Source organism: Lathamus discolor, chromosome 6 (genome assembly GCF_037157495.1).
Source record: "Lathamus discolor isolate bLatDis1 chromosome 6, bLatDis1.hap1, whole genome shotgun sequence".
In the NCBI taxonomy this organism is placed as follows: Eukaryota; Metazoa; Chordata; class Aves; order Psittaciformes; family Psittacidae; genus Lathamus; species Lathamus discolor.
In genome coordinates this window covers 87,258,443-87,272,626 of record NC_088889.1, presented here as the reverse complement: position 1 = coordinate 87,272,626, position 14,184 = coordinate 87,258,443, and the positions used below count along the sequence as shown (strand labels likewise).

At 40.3% G+C, this 14,184-nt stretch overlaps 1 protein-coding gene across 4 annotated transcripts in view; it reads left to right on the top strand.

Annotated features, from left to right (window-relative positions):
* Positions 1-14,184, top strand: part of MAD1L1 (mitotic arrest deficient 1 like 1) — a 378,161-nt gene that overhangs the window by 4,375 nt on the left and 359,602 nt on the right. For all 4 annotated transcript variants that reach the window (XM_065684510.1, XM_065684508.1, XM_065684507.1 and 1 more), the window contains exons 4-9: positions 596-775; positions 2,201-2,325; positions 3,030-3,111; positions 3,749-3,879; positions 5,162-5,276; positions 6,208-6,269. In XM_065684510.1, the coding sequence (XP_065540582.1) occupies positions 596-775; positions 2,201-2,325; positions 3,030-3,111; positions 3,749-3,879; positions 5,162-5,276; positions 6,208-6,269 (695 nt within the window). The remainder of the gene's footprint in view (positions 1-595; positions 776-2,200; positions 2,326-3,029; positions 3,112-3,748; positions 3,880-5,161; positions 5,277-6,207; positions 6,270-14,184) is intronic.

The window sequence follows — 14,184 nt, the reverse complement described above, 5'->3', positions numbered from 1 at the left end:
CACATTGCTTTGCATAATCCTTGCTTACTATGTAAATCCATGTCTCGATTTGCTTTGATTAGCAAAGCAATTTACTACACATTTTTTCAATAATCAATTTGTGGTAGGAATAAACTGAAATGGTATAGGAGAAGTTTTCAGAGGGCAAAAATATTTATTTTGTTGATAATACTGTGCATTTAAACCCTGTTTCTTTTATGTTAAATATCCTCATACAACTTCCAGAAGTTGCAGAGGGAAGTTTGTCTTACTAACCCAGCTGTTGAGATCTGAGTTTCTGGAAGTCAATTTGCTGTACATGGGTCAGGTTCAAATTGGGCATCAAATGGTTTAATCTTTGAGCATTCAGTGGAGTCATGTCTATGTTCTCATCTTCATGTCTTAGTCTTCCAGATCACTTTGACTGCCTCTTAATTTTCTAGCTCCTTTGCCCTGGTAGGTCCTTGACACTGAGTTGCTGTTGGTAAGTTTTTTGCCCCTGCTAGTGCTCTGACCACTGCAGTGAGGAATGGAGACAGGAGAAACCAGAACAGCTTCAGTTTTGTGCTACTTTCCTCTTATGTCTCTTTGTGTTTTGTTTTTTTACTATTGCAAGCGAGAGGCTGACCGTAACCGGGAGCTGCTCACGCGCATAAAGCAATATCAGGAAAGGGAAACAGAAGCTGAAAATAAACTGAAAGAACAAATGGAGATGAGCAAATGCTATAAGAAGAGCATGGAGACAATGAGTAAGAAGCTGCAAGAGAAGGAGAGCAAATTAGCTGAAGCCAATGAAGTAAGAACAGAGTAAATTTTTAATCCCTTTGTAGCTTCCGGTGACTGACTTTGAAGTTCTTGCGAATTGAAAATCCCCTTTTTGATTAAAAAAAGACAAACCCAAAACCAAACCAAACCAACAACCCAGACAAAACAATTGGAAGCACTGTATTTAGGAATAAACCCTGGTGGTATGTGTCTGTTTGATGTTGAAGGTTAGAACCTAACCAAGTCCAGAGACAAGTGAGCAGGTCAGAAGCTGTCGTCGTGTTAATTAACAATGAGAAGGGATTTCTTAGATTGATACAGAAAAGGAGAAAAAAGTGCAAGGCAGTATAAAGCACCTAGCTTTGGAAGTCGGGTTACATGACTTTGGGTAAAGAAAGGGGAAGTGATGGAGGAGGTAGAATGGGAAGGTGTTGAGGGAAGTAGGGAGAATGGTAGAGTGGAGGAGACCAAAGTTATATACGAAGTAGTTCTTCCTGACATGCCTTGGGTGCCTTTGTATTCCACTGTAGGATAAATGCTTGGATAATTCTGATTTCAGCTCTTTGGGCTGAGAAGACCGTCCTTTCAGCCTCTTCAGATACCATTCTAGTTAAGTTCAGCTAGTTCTTTTGTAACTTTTCTGTTTAATTGCATCAGCTGTGTACCTCTGGAGTCCTTAAGACTTTCAGCTGCCTAGCTATCACTGGAAATATTTGTGTGATAAAGCAGGTAAACAGATGTAATGTGTCGTTTATTGGTGCTGAAAAACAGAGACAGTGATGGCATATGACAGAAACTAAACCCATGTATGAAATGTGTGCAACCTTTCTGTTTCTGTGTTCTTTTTATTGTATCCATCAGTATCAAGAGGAGAACCCTACATGACTCTCAGTTTAGAAAACACCTTACATATGGAATGTTTTGAGATTTTTCTGTTAAAGGGAGATGAGTATTGGCTATTTGAAACAAACCTGTGAGGTTTTCTTTAGAATGAAGATATTTAGAACAACATTTTAAAATCCACTGGCCCTCTACCTTTAAGGAAAGCATAATGCAGCTGGTATTTAGTTGAGGCAAGCCCAGATGCTTACATTTTGGCTGTGTTTCAAGATTTAATTTGGAATGGTTGTGGGATGTTTTTACTTTAATATATATAGTTGTGTTTTATCATCATCTAGCTTTGAAGCTTGATAGTTTTCATGCCAGTTTGAGGTCACCCACTTAATAGGTAATGGAAATGACAATTTGGGTGACAGATGAAAGCAACTAAATTACTTTCTTTTGCCTTTGTTTTTGAGGTGAGTTTGCAGGTCTGAAGGTTTGCAAGAGTGGGATTGTTTCTAGATTCACTGTTTGTACTTCTAATTTGGATATAATTTCTGTCTATCACCATCCATAATGTTTGGCTTGGAGAGTCATAGCCTTATGTGTTTATTCTTTCTTTCCATTAATTCAGACAATCACTGTATTAAAAGGGAAAATCTCAGAACTGCAATGGAGTAAAATGAATCAAGAGATGCAGATGACAAGCCAAGACTCTCAGAAGCAGGAACTGATGGAACAGCTGGATGTTCAACATAAGTAAGCAGGGGATCAATGACTAGGGAGAAAAAGGCAAACAAAACTTCAGTCTTCCATAGCTGTTGTCACTCAGAAAACTTTCCACAGCGTTTGATTTCCGATCTTCAAAGGGGTTCTTTGATCTGGATGTGCAGGTTGTAACCGTTGTTTGGAACTAGCTCTGAGGTGCAATTTAATTGTACTTTGAGGAAAAAAAAAAACCAAAACCCTAAGCTTGAACTTAAAATCTCAGTGATGTCTCATGTTCATGGTAGAGAGTTAACAGAAGGCATGTGGGTGGGAAAGGTTAATCTGAACTTTATAGACTGAACTGAACAAAAATACCAAGCCTTAACTCCTAGTTGAGGGGTAGTTGAAAGATATGAGTGTGGTTTTTTTTTTTTCCTTGTTTAGTAAGTTCAACTCCTCAGTTTCAAAGGTGCTCTTTATTTACTGTGGGTGTGTATTTGCTGGTTTCAAAGTTAAGGTGGCCTTAATTTTTGATTGTTTCTTAAGATGCATGTTTTTATAAAAATTAGTGTTTTTCTCTCTAAATTTGAGGGAGATGGTATGAGTGTGAAACTCTGAGAGCCAATCTGCTGTAACAGTACCATATACCTTGTTAATAGTGTTTGAAAATGTTTGTCAGAGATACTTCTGCATGTAGGTGGTTTCTGGTATGTGATTCCTGGGTGCTAAATGCCTCTTGTATGTACATCTAATAGAAAATGGCAAGAAGCTTGTCAGCAAATCCAGATGTTGCAAGCAAACCAGTCCCATCTAGCAGAATATGAACAGAAGATTAAGGTAAGAAACTCTGTGGGCTATATAAAGCTTTAGCTTTTAATCTCTTCCATGGAAGAACAGAACAATGTTTTTCTAAACATAATTACTGTTGCAGAAATAAGAGGTTAGTTTGTCGTGTAAGAATCTGATCTGGTGGCCAGCAAGAGCTGAATTTGGCTAAATTGACTTGGATGGTACAGACTACTTGTGATTAACTGTAACATGAAACACTTCATCTTTGTTGTATCAACTGATTGAGAAAAAGCATCAACCTGTGCTTTCTCAATAGAAAGGTGATTTATATCCTTCTGCAGTGCTCTGCAGGAACACTGTGTTTGATCTTGTGGCAGAGCACAATATTGCCCTGCAAAATATTCACTAGAAGTGGGTCCTTTTTAATGATCAGTGGAGATCTTGTTTTATTAGGAACTTAAGGTACATAGGTGTAGCGAAGAGGCCAGCCCAGGTGTTACAGGTGGAACAAGAGTCATCCCTGCTTTGAGTGATGGATTGGGCCAGATGACCCACTGACTTCCCTTCCAATGTCATGCAAGCCTCATTGACTTAATTTAAAAAGTTTAAAAAGTATAATGGAGGAGTAGCTCTTATGAGTTCCAAGTTAATCATTGCTGTCCTCTTGCCATCCCATATTTTCTAGGATCTGGAACAGAAGCTCTCCCAGCAGGAACATGATGCTTTAATTGTCAAGAACATGAAGACAGAACTGGCTCGTCTTCCGAAAATGGAGTGGGAATTGCGCCAACTCAAGGAAGAAAATGCCTACTTCAGGTGAAAGAAGGGTTTAGTTGTTGGGAGGGTTAGCTTGTGTGAGGTGTCCCTGCCGTGGCAGAGGGGTTAGAACTAGATGATCTTAAGGTGTTTTCCAACCCTAACTATTCTATGATTCTGTACCTGCTACATTTGCACTATATGTACTTTCAAATCCCTCTGTTGGGCTTCCATATGGGAAACTTTAGAAGGAAGCTTAAATGTTATATATAAATGCTGGGTCTGAATTGAGCAGGTTGTGATGGCTACCAGAGGATTTGACAGGATCTGGGTGATCTCTCTAAACACAGTGAGAGCTTCACAGAATGTGTATTGATTGTTCTGGATGTTTGTTAAATATATTCTGTCATCTGTATGTTAGAACAAAATTCAATGTTTAAAGATAGTGATGAGCTCTGTGCAGCTTTGGGAAAGGAATCCCTGTAGAGCATAGAGACAGCTGGTCACTTCTTTAATATCTCTTTTTGCTTAGTTATTGTTGCCACTGCTTTAGAGGCCTGGTGTTCCAGTATCATGTTTGGAAAGTTTAAATGTCTAAAGCATTCTGATACAGACCTCGGTCTCTGAAGTGACAATTAGTTTGAAATATTAAGTTCCTGTGAACTATGAAATAAGTTGCCTTAGAGATTTTTATATTCTTTTGTTAAAGTAAACTTAATTCCCATATTTTGGTGTATCTTAGAAAAAAACTCTTGAGTTACATGCATGACCTTACCAGCTTTTTCTTATCCTTAAAATTAAGTCTCTTGGCTTTCTTTTTGTTCTTGTTTCATTAGAATTTTAAATTAGTTACCTTGGAATCTTTTCTTATGCTTGGGTGTTTTTGTTGTGCACAGAAATGTACTATCAACAAATTAAAGGTCAGTTTTTACAAACAGTTTTATCTTCTCAGCCTTAAGCAGTGTCAAACGTGCTCAGCCATCACAGAGCACTCAGAAAGCCCCAGCGTCTGCCACTTGCTGTGTTCCAGCTTGTGTTCAGCCTGCCTGAAGATTGGAGTAGGGAGCCTTTTGCTACCCTTCACGCTGTTTTGCCAATCAGTGAAGCAGATATGAAACTTCAGCTTCTTTGGATGTAATGAGGGTGGCACTTAAAAGTAGGAAAAAGCCCAGTTTAATAGCGGTGAGTTTCTGTTGTAGCAGTGGCTTTGCAGTGAGGGTTATAGAAGCGAGTCAGCTGAATGCCATGAAGTCTGTTCAATGTAATTCCAGGTGTATCCACAAGTTCGTGCGGGTGAATTGAGTTGCTTGACTCTTTAATTGTTGTTTCTTTTTCATCACAGGGAAATGAAAGAAAACAATGGGTTGCTCAAAGAGGAGGTAGAAGGTCTCCAAAGAAAACTGGAACGCTATGAGAAAGTCCAAGCACAGCTCGTGACCGTTGAATTGGAAAATGAGGTGAGCAGCTGGGAATATTTGGTGGGTGAGCAGGATAGAGGTTTCCTTTGTTGCCTGTCCTGTCTTTTAGGCTCTTCCTGTATTTTTTGCTTGAGATGAGTTACTTGTTTTAATTAATGTGTTCCAACCAGGCATTCCCAGACTTAAATGTCAGCATGAGAGGAGCTATGGCAATAAAGGTGACAAATGCGAAAGGTTAATCTGCTGTTCAGCTGGAGATTTCATGTAAAGAACTATCTCCTCAATAGTGTCTTTTTTGGCCTTGCAGTTTTTTTCTTGCCTCTCTTCTGCTAGAAATGTCATTTTTGGTGTTTAAGCTCTGCCCAGATACGGTGTTGCTGAACAGGTGTGTGGTAAGAACCTTGGTAGGCACTTAGATTACTGCCAGTACCAGTGGGGCCAGAATTGGTCTCAGATGAATAAAATTGCTTTGCTTCCATCCCACCCTGTATTAGTCACAGCAAGCTGTCAAGAGATTAACCTTACTGTGAACCTGTTGATCTGCATAACTATACTGCTGTCTGATCAGGTTTAGATTATACAATTTGGCATAAACTAAAAGTTAAAAAGCTAGAGGAGAAACTGGAGGAGGAGAAATAGGCACTTCAGCTACTGTAGGATCAGTGGTGAAAGTACAGCTTGTTTACTTCTCCACGGCCAGGAGTCTACCAAAATCTAGTACACTGGTAACTCACAGGGTTAGGTAACCTACAGTAGTGAAGTGTAACATGGATTCTGTGTGTCATAGAGCTGTGATGACAGGGATGTGAGGAATGGGGAATGACAACCAGAAATGCTAGATAAGAAGATAATGAAATCCACAGGAGGAAAACACATTGACTTTGAATGGAGGATTATGGGAAAACTGTTTAAAATGAACTGTTAGAACATTTGTCTGTGTCTCTAACTCTTCGTTTGATCTCTACTTCAGAAACTTCTGGGAAAATTAAAAAGCTGGGAGAAAGTGGACCAGAGCACCGGCTTGAACATCAGGTATGTGCTCGCAGCTCTGCAGAGAGGTACAGTTTTAAATGTAAAATTTAAAAATGTAAAATGTAAATTTTTTCCTTTCCTCTGAACCATCTGATCATTGTTGTGTGCTGGTCATTTTTCTTGCTACTGGAGATTTTTCCAGTACTTTATTATATATAAGAAGAATCATAGGATACACACTGTTATAGAGTACCTTTGGGAGCTAGCAATTCTGTTTCACCAAGTCAGCTTGACAGTGTCTCTAAGTATCAGTTTTGAGTTCTCTGAACTCCTTCTGTATAAGCATTCATGTTTAGTTAGAGACTCTGCTAGTTTAGTAAGTGAACTCTTAAGAATATTAGGATGCGTTCAGAGAAAAGAATCTGTGTTGACAAGATTCTTGTGACAAATTGCTGTAAATATGATTTCTTTGAAATCTGGATATCAAAATAAACTGCCAGATCATGTTGTGGTGACTTTTCTTCCCTAAAGCAGCTGAAGAACTGTTTTGTTTTGACTAATGAGAAATGGAATAAAGTCAGTTTCTTATAAAAGGGGGAAAACTCTTCATCACTCCAGTGATGTTTTGTAACAGAAGCTTGTCAGTTTGGGTACTGTTACTTAACAGCTTTCTGACACGTGGAGCACTGACACATTCGTATGTGGTATAGAGAGGGGCTGGAAATGGTGCATTTTCTGATCGTTTTCTTCCACTGCAGGAGGTTTTCTGTGTAACTATGCCTTCATGTATCCTGCTTCAGCACTGCTTTATCTTCTTTAAATGCTTAATTGTTGTTACACTAGAAGGAGAGGTGCTTCTTTGTAAATAACTGTCTTGATAGCAGCATTCTAGTACAGATCACCTTTCATACTGGATCAAGGCCTGAGCTGCCACATGAACCGCAGAACCTAACTTTACTACTTGTTTCTTTATTCCATTCATTACATGTGCCCAACAACACAGTTGTATCTGCAAACTGCTGGGATTGTTTGGAAGTAGGAGCGTTTGAGTATGTGCCTATGGTTGAGCACATTATTGCTTCACGTAGAAAATGCTTGTGTTTAACTTGGGAAAGCTCCCTTAGTTTTCTCACTGTTTTCTGTTTAATGAGGACAATGAACCTTTCTCTAGAGGCATGCCAGTATGACTGAGATCCTCTCCTGCCTCTACTGAGGACACATACATTTAGATGGAGTTAGAATTGTGCTACCTCTCCTATGGCAAAGAAAGGCCAAAAATAGTATGAATCCTTTTCACAAAACGTGTGCTATCAGACAGCAGAGTAAAAGCTTTTTACTTACCTCAAGCTGTTAAAGGTTTAATGAGGTAATTTCGCACTGGGAGAGAAGTGGAACCAAGTGATTCTGCCTGTGGAAGTCTAATAACTCCTTCATTTAAAATCAGAATATTCACTGGAAAGTGCTAGGCTTTGATTGGGCCATATTGTTTAGTGCTATTAATGGCGTCTTCTCTTACAGAGGAGGGAATTGCTCCTGAGAAAAACCATCTTTTGCATGAAATTGTAGCAAGTGGAGCTGGATGATTTCCTTCTCCCTCTTTTTTTCCCCTCTTTTTTGTTGTTGCTTAGATTTCTTACATCATGAATTACATTGCTTCTCAGTCAGGATTGATGAAGATGGTGAGAGATCATTGTCCTAGTTAAGTTCCTGGAGTATACTGTCGGTGAATCATAGAATCAACTAGGTTGGAAAAGACTTTTAAAATTATTAAGAGAAGAGTTAGTTACCGATCTCATAGTAGAAGAAAACAGGAGCAAGTTGGATAGTTGTCCCAAAGATGCAGAGCAATATGCTGTTTGTTAATAACTAAATGAGCAAGAAAGAAGGGAAACGTCTTCATTGGTCCAGAGAATGTAAGTTAAGCATGTACAGCATGTGGTGTTTTAGGAGAGGATGGTTTTTAATTTTCTCCAGCACTTCCACAGGGCTTGTTCTGTGTCTGCTCTCGGTGGTTTCTGTTCACTGATCGCCTGGTCCCAGCAGGCTTTTTGTCAGATTGGCTTATGATCAGACCTTAGAGTGTAATTTTATGTGATAATACTTGGAAAGGAAGTGCAGCTTTTAGGAGCATAGTGGTAATCCTACTGGCTTTAGTACTGGTCTCTTTTTGGTACCAGTGAAAGAGCGAAGTGTTTATAATGCTTCACCTTTTGTGGGGGGAAACAAGTTCATTAACAGTTTACTCAAAGGCTAATCTTAGGTTTCCTGATTCTGGATTCCACTTGTAAGCTCCTGGGTTTTCTTCTTGCACTCATAAACTATAGCAGCAAAGACAGCTTTAGCTCTAGAGAATGTTTGTGTGTTGTGTTCTGTTGTGCAATCTTCTGTCCAGAATTTGCCTTTAGAATTATACCTGCCTTATACAATTGTTATAGTATCCTTGTAAGCTCCACAATACCCAGACAATAAATTAATACACATAGTAGTTATGTTTGGTTCATGTATGCACATTATGCATGTCCTAATCTTTTTTGTGGTCAATTATGAGTCCTTTTAGGATCTTGATCTTCTTACTGCCTACTCCCTTGGTATAGTTTGCTGTCTCTTATAGTGGATTTGTGATTTTTGTCTTGTAGGTCTTTTTTTGTGAGTTACTGTTACGCTGCCAGGGATTTTCACGCATTTGTCATGTGTTGCTCTGACTTCATACTCCTGCTGTAGGATTTGGTTTCAACTGTAAAAGGAAAAAGAAGCTGAATTTTGAAATTCTTGCTTTGCAAATAGAAAGGCTTCCTTATTTTGGGGTTGACTCTCTTGGAGAAGGACATTCATGTATGGATATTGTAGGACTTTGTTATTAAGAAAGAGTTGCTTTGAGAAAATAAGCTTATACTCTGTGGAATGTGCTGATGTAGTTTGTATTTCTTCAAGATCTAGTATTTGTGTAATTGAGTTGTTGACCGTCTTCCCTGAAGAACCATGACAGACTTGGTTGTTTTTTTAGAGTTGCACTATTAGCTTAGAGATATTTCCCAGGTAGTTTATTAACTGCCATTAAACAACATGTCTTTTAACCAAAAAATCCTTGGGGAAGGCTGTGTGTGAGAGGAGGCAGGTGCTTTATGTGGATGATGGCACGTAAAATCATCAATGAGGTAGTGTCCTTTCTCCTGCTGCTGGAGAAAACTGGATTTCTGCTCCAGTCTGGCAGGCTCAGCTTGATGTAAAACCACCAGCTGGGCTCTCAGGAAGGGTCAGTGAGTGTAAGGAATGTTGCTATCAATGCTGCATATATGCAATCGCTGTTTCCTTGTCCAGTACTTTGGGTAGTAACTTGGTGTGAAAAAGATTTGTGCGTATTTCTCTAATGGCATGCAGAGTAGAGTGTTTTTCAAACCAGCTCTGTAAACTTCATATTAACACCACACATTTAGTCTTGTTTAATAAGAGTTCTTCAAAGCCTGGTTCTTTCCCCCCCCCCACCCCAAGCCTTAAAATTGCATCCTCCAGAGCAGCACTGTTACAGAATCACAGAATCACAGAATCCCAAGGGTTGGAAGGGACCTAAAAAGATCATCTAGTCCAACCCCCCTGCAAGAGCAGGGTAACCTACAGTACATCACACAGGAACTTGTCCAGGCGGGCCTTGAATATCTCCAGTGTAGGAGACTCCACAACCCCCCTGGGCAACCTGTTCCAGTGCTCTGTCACTCTTACAGTAAAGAAGTTCTTCCTGATGTTAACGTGGAACTTCCTATGTTCCAGTTTACACCCATTGCCCCTTGTCCTATCACTGGATATCACTGAAAAAAGCCTAGCTCCATCATCCTGACACCTACCCTTCACATATTTGTAAACATTGATGAGGTCACCCCTCAGTCTCCTCTTTTGCAAGCTAAAGAGACCCAGCTCCCTCAGCCTCTCCTCATAAGGGAGATGTTCCACTCCCTTAATCATCTTTGTGGCTCTGCGCTGGACTCCTTCAAGCAATTCCCTGTCCTTCTTGAACAGAGGGGCCCAGAACTGGACGCAATATTCCAGATGCGGCCTCACCAAGGCTGAGTAGAGGGGGAGGAGAACCTCTCTTGACCTACTAACCACTCCCTTTCTAATGCACCCTAAGATGCCATTTGCCTTCTTGGCCACAAGAGCACATTGCTGGCTCATGGTCATCCTCCTATCCACCAGGACCCCCAGGTCCCTTTCCCCTTCCCTACTTTCCAGCAGGTCAACCCCCAACCTGTACTGGTACATGGGGTTGTTCTTCCCCAGATGCAAGACTCTACACTTGCCCTTGTTAAATTTCATCAAGTTTCTCCCCGCCCAACTCTCCAGCCTGTCCAGGTCTCGCTGAATGGCAGCACAGTCCTCTGGTGTGTCAGCCACTCCTCCCAGTTTTGTGTCATCAGCAAACTTGCTGAGGGTGCACTCAGTTCCCTCATCCAGGTCATTGATGAAAATATTAAACAGCACCGGTCCCAGCACCGACCCCTGAGGAACTCCACTAGTCACAGACCTCCAGCTAGATTCTGCGCCATTGACCACAACTCTCTGCCTTCTTCCTTTCAACCAGTTCTCGATCCACCTCACTACTTGATCGTCAAGCCCACTGTTACTGTTTGACTTTCCCTTCTGCAGCATATAGAAGATACCCCAAAAAGAAAGTTTCTTATTCTGTGAGCTTTACATCTAAATAACCTTTTTTTGCTGCTGCTTGTCATTTTGACTGGTCTTGCCTTTGTCCTCTAATAAATTAGCCAGGTGACTTTGCTATCCATAAACAGGTACACATCATTTTGCATCATTCTGCACTCCAGGATGTATCTGTTATGTTTTAAAGATGAGATAGTAAGTTGGACACTGAAGATATTGATAGTCACTGATAGTAGCTGACAAGGTTTAATGCTGTATTTGTCTTTGTATTCATGCATAAGTAGCAGAATGTTTCAAGTCTTAAAAGACTGGAGTTTTGCTGAAAGGTTACACGTATTTGTGGAAGATAAAGCAAAATATTTTGTTCATGTCTTCAGAATCATATTCCTGTTTTCCATGCCCATCACAAGGAAGCATTAGAGAGATCAGCTCTCTTTTTGTGAAGGGCCATGGAATACAGTATGGAAGTTAAATGCAAGAGTGACATATGAGAAAGAAAAGCAGTGTGCTTGAACAATGCTGTGTTGCTCAGGGGCTCCAGAGATGGTCTTGTTCATTCTTGAGTCACATCTAGTTGCGGTTATTTATACTGGGAGGGAGATCTCGGTGCCTTTGTTGTAAGGCTGACCTGGAGGGACTCTTGGTTTAATGAAGCATGAGTTTGGAGAGTACCTATAGTCATCCTTCAATTTGCAAGGATAGATTCAGTTGGCTTCACTGGTGATAGTACATTAAGCTGCTCTAGCTGTTTGTGTGTTTGCTGCCTGGGTCTGGAAAGAGAAGTGCATATTTAACAGGAATTCAGGCCAATGCTTAAGGACCATTTTCACTCAGTGGAGCCTGCAGATGCAGGCAGCAGCCACTGATCTGCTGACCTGTCCCTCAGAGCCAAAGAATGAATGAACCTGTTAGTGCTGACCTGGGTTTCTTGTGGAAACATCTGTGGGCTGGCTGGCTGACAAATCTTGGGGCCTAGCTTCCTGCAGTGTCTGAGACCAGATAAGAAGAGGAGATAGTGTGAATGTGCATGCATTTCCTCTCCAAGAAAGGGTTTAATTAAGTGGGAAGTATCTCTGTTTAGTACAGTGGATAGCATAGTTGTAATTTGTAATTACACAGGTGCTACACTCAGTACGGGAAGTCCTATGCACATTCTGCTTTTGGAGCTGGGGGAAGGGAGGAGAGAGGGAGGGAAAAGGGAATCAGATTTCTTGATTCTGCATTTAGTGGTAGATTAGTGCTCTTTTTTCCCCAGTGAATAGGAGAGAAGGGAGAATATTGGAGTTCTCTACTTTGCTTTTTGAATCTTGATTAACTATGCTTAGCTACTCTGTGCTCTCTTCCATACCAGGCATTGAATGTCTTTGCAGTAGTGAATGAAGCTCATAATCTTCTCCTTTCTCACAAGGTGGTAATTTACCTTCCTCTGAATGTCCATTATGAATAAGTGGTTACTGGTTTAAAAAACCTCAAAAATCTGTTGGCAGATACCCAAAGCAGTGCATGTTGAAATGATGAGAGTTGCTTCTATCTGTTTCTGGAGATTTCATTAACTGTAACCAAGCAAGATAAGGTTTGGGGGTTACTGTTGCTAGTTCCAGTAGTGCCATAATTCTGGCATGATTGCTCCATAGTTGAGCAGATATTGTTATTGGAGTAGCCTATTGTATCCCTCTGGTCTTTTGTCACCAAGCAAGAAATGGATCTAATGAAAAGTGTTTGCTGACTGCTGTCGGTAACTGTAGCCCTGAGCTTAGTGCTACTTCACTTAGCACTTCAGTGCTAATTTCCATGTTTGGGGGGGATAAAGGGAATGCATTTCTCTGGGCTGACTAATGGTGCCCCCTACTTTAGAGCTAAGTCTCTAATTGGAGAAGAACATTGTAAATAGCATAATATGAGGATCTTGAAACTTCATTTTGTACATCTAAATTTTAAGTAAATAATTGTGATTTATGATCTGTGAACATACTGAGAATTGCATGACTGCTGTTTAGGAGATTCCCAGTGCAAAACAAGCTGTCTCCTCACAGTGGGAATTCCCAAGGCACCAAAACCGAAGATAAACACCATGTAAAGGGAAACACTAATTAAAACTCCCACAAACAAACAGCAAAAAACAAAACAAAAGGAGAAGCTGTGCTGCTTAGAGGAAGCTTTTATAGTTGTGAGGTCTCAGCTTACCTCATGGGACAGTATCTTCTGATGTCCTGAATAGACACAGTACTACATTTTACAGTTACTTTTAAGAGCTTAATTTTGTCATAAAAATTGCTTTTCGTTGAAGGTTTGATAAATGTTAAAGAATTCACTCTCCAAACAGGTCAAATGTACTTTGACTTCTGACTTGAGTATGTGTGCAGATGTTCTGTTCTTATGTGGTACTTTATGGGTCTGTGAGCACTGCAGCTGGAAAAGGTCCTGCAGACCAAGAAGTAATCAAGAATGGAAACCAGCTTTCAGATGGATTGCTTCCCTCATCAGCTTACTGTGTGGGTGCGGGAATGCCTGTGCTGTTCCCGAGCAGGGCAGAGGGAAGTGGCAGTGAGCAGCCAGAATGAAAATGGAGGATGAGGATCATATATCTATAAAGGTTATGTATTCAGTATACATGTAAAAGATTAAAGCATTGCTTTTGGAGCATCTAAGATCTTGAGGGAGAAGTGCCTGAATTGTTCCAGAGGGGATCTTTGTCTTTAGAGAGTGAGGTAGAGGTTTCAAGAGAAAGCAAATCACAATGTCTTACAATAATTTACATGGAGAAGTCTTGGAGGCAGCTGTCACCTATTGAATGTGACATACAGCATATGTTGGAGTATTGCTCTAAGCTCTTCTGTGCTTTGTTATCTTGTTATGTTTAAAATATACATTATTCTTCAATTTCTGCAGTGCCTTAGGTTTTAGCTTTCTGTGACAGAATGCTTTTTGTGCATGGTGGAGAGAAAATGTTCCTTTGTCATCTCAATATCTGAAGCTGCAGTTCGTTCAGAGGAGTCAGAATGCAGTTTTAGGAGACTTCAGGCCATGTCTGGGTTTTGTAAAGGAGTGAGGTATTTAAATGTGATGTTTGGATGCCTGGTGTCAAATCTGTGCTTTAGCCAGAGTTTAAGCTTCTCCCATTCTTACGCTGTTGATCCACTTAGTGCTAATGTCCTGACAATCTGCATGTCTTTGTATAGATATCCTATAATACTGTAGGTCTGTTCCTGTCAGTACTTCACTGAAGTGCTGGGCAAAGCTTCCTGCCAGGTTTTCCTATCTGATATTAATTTTCTCCCCAAAAGCTGTACTTATCTCTGATGTTCAAAAATATTACTGTTCT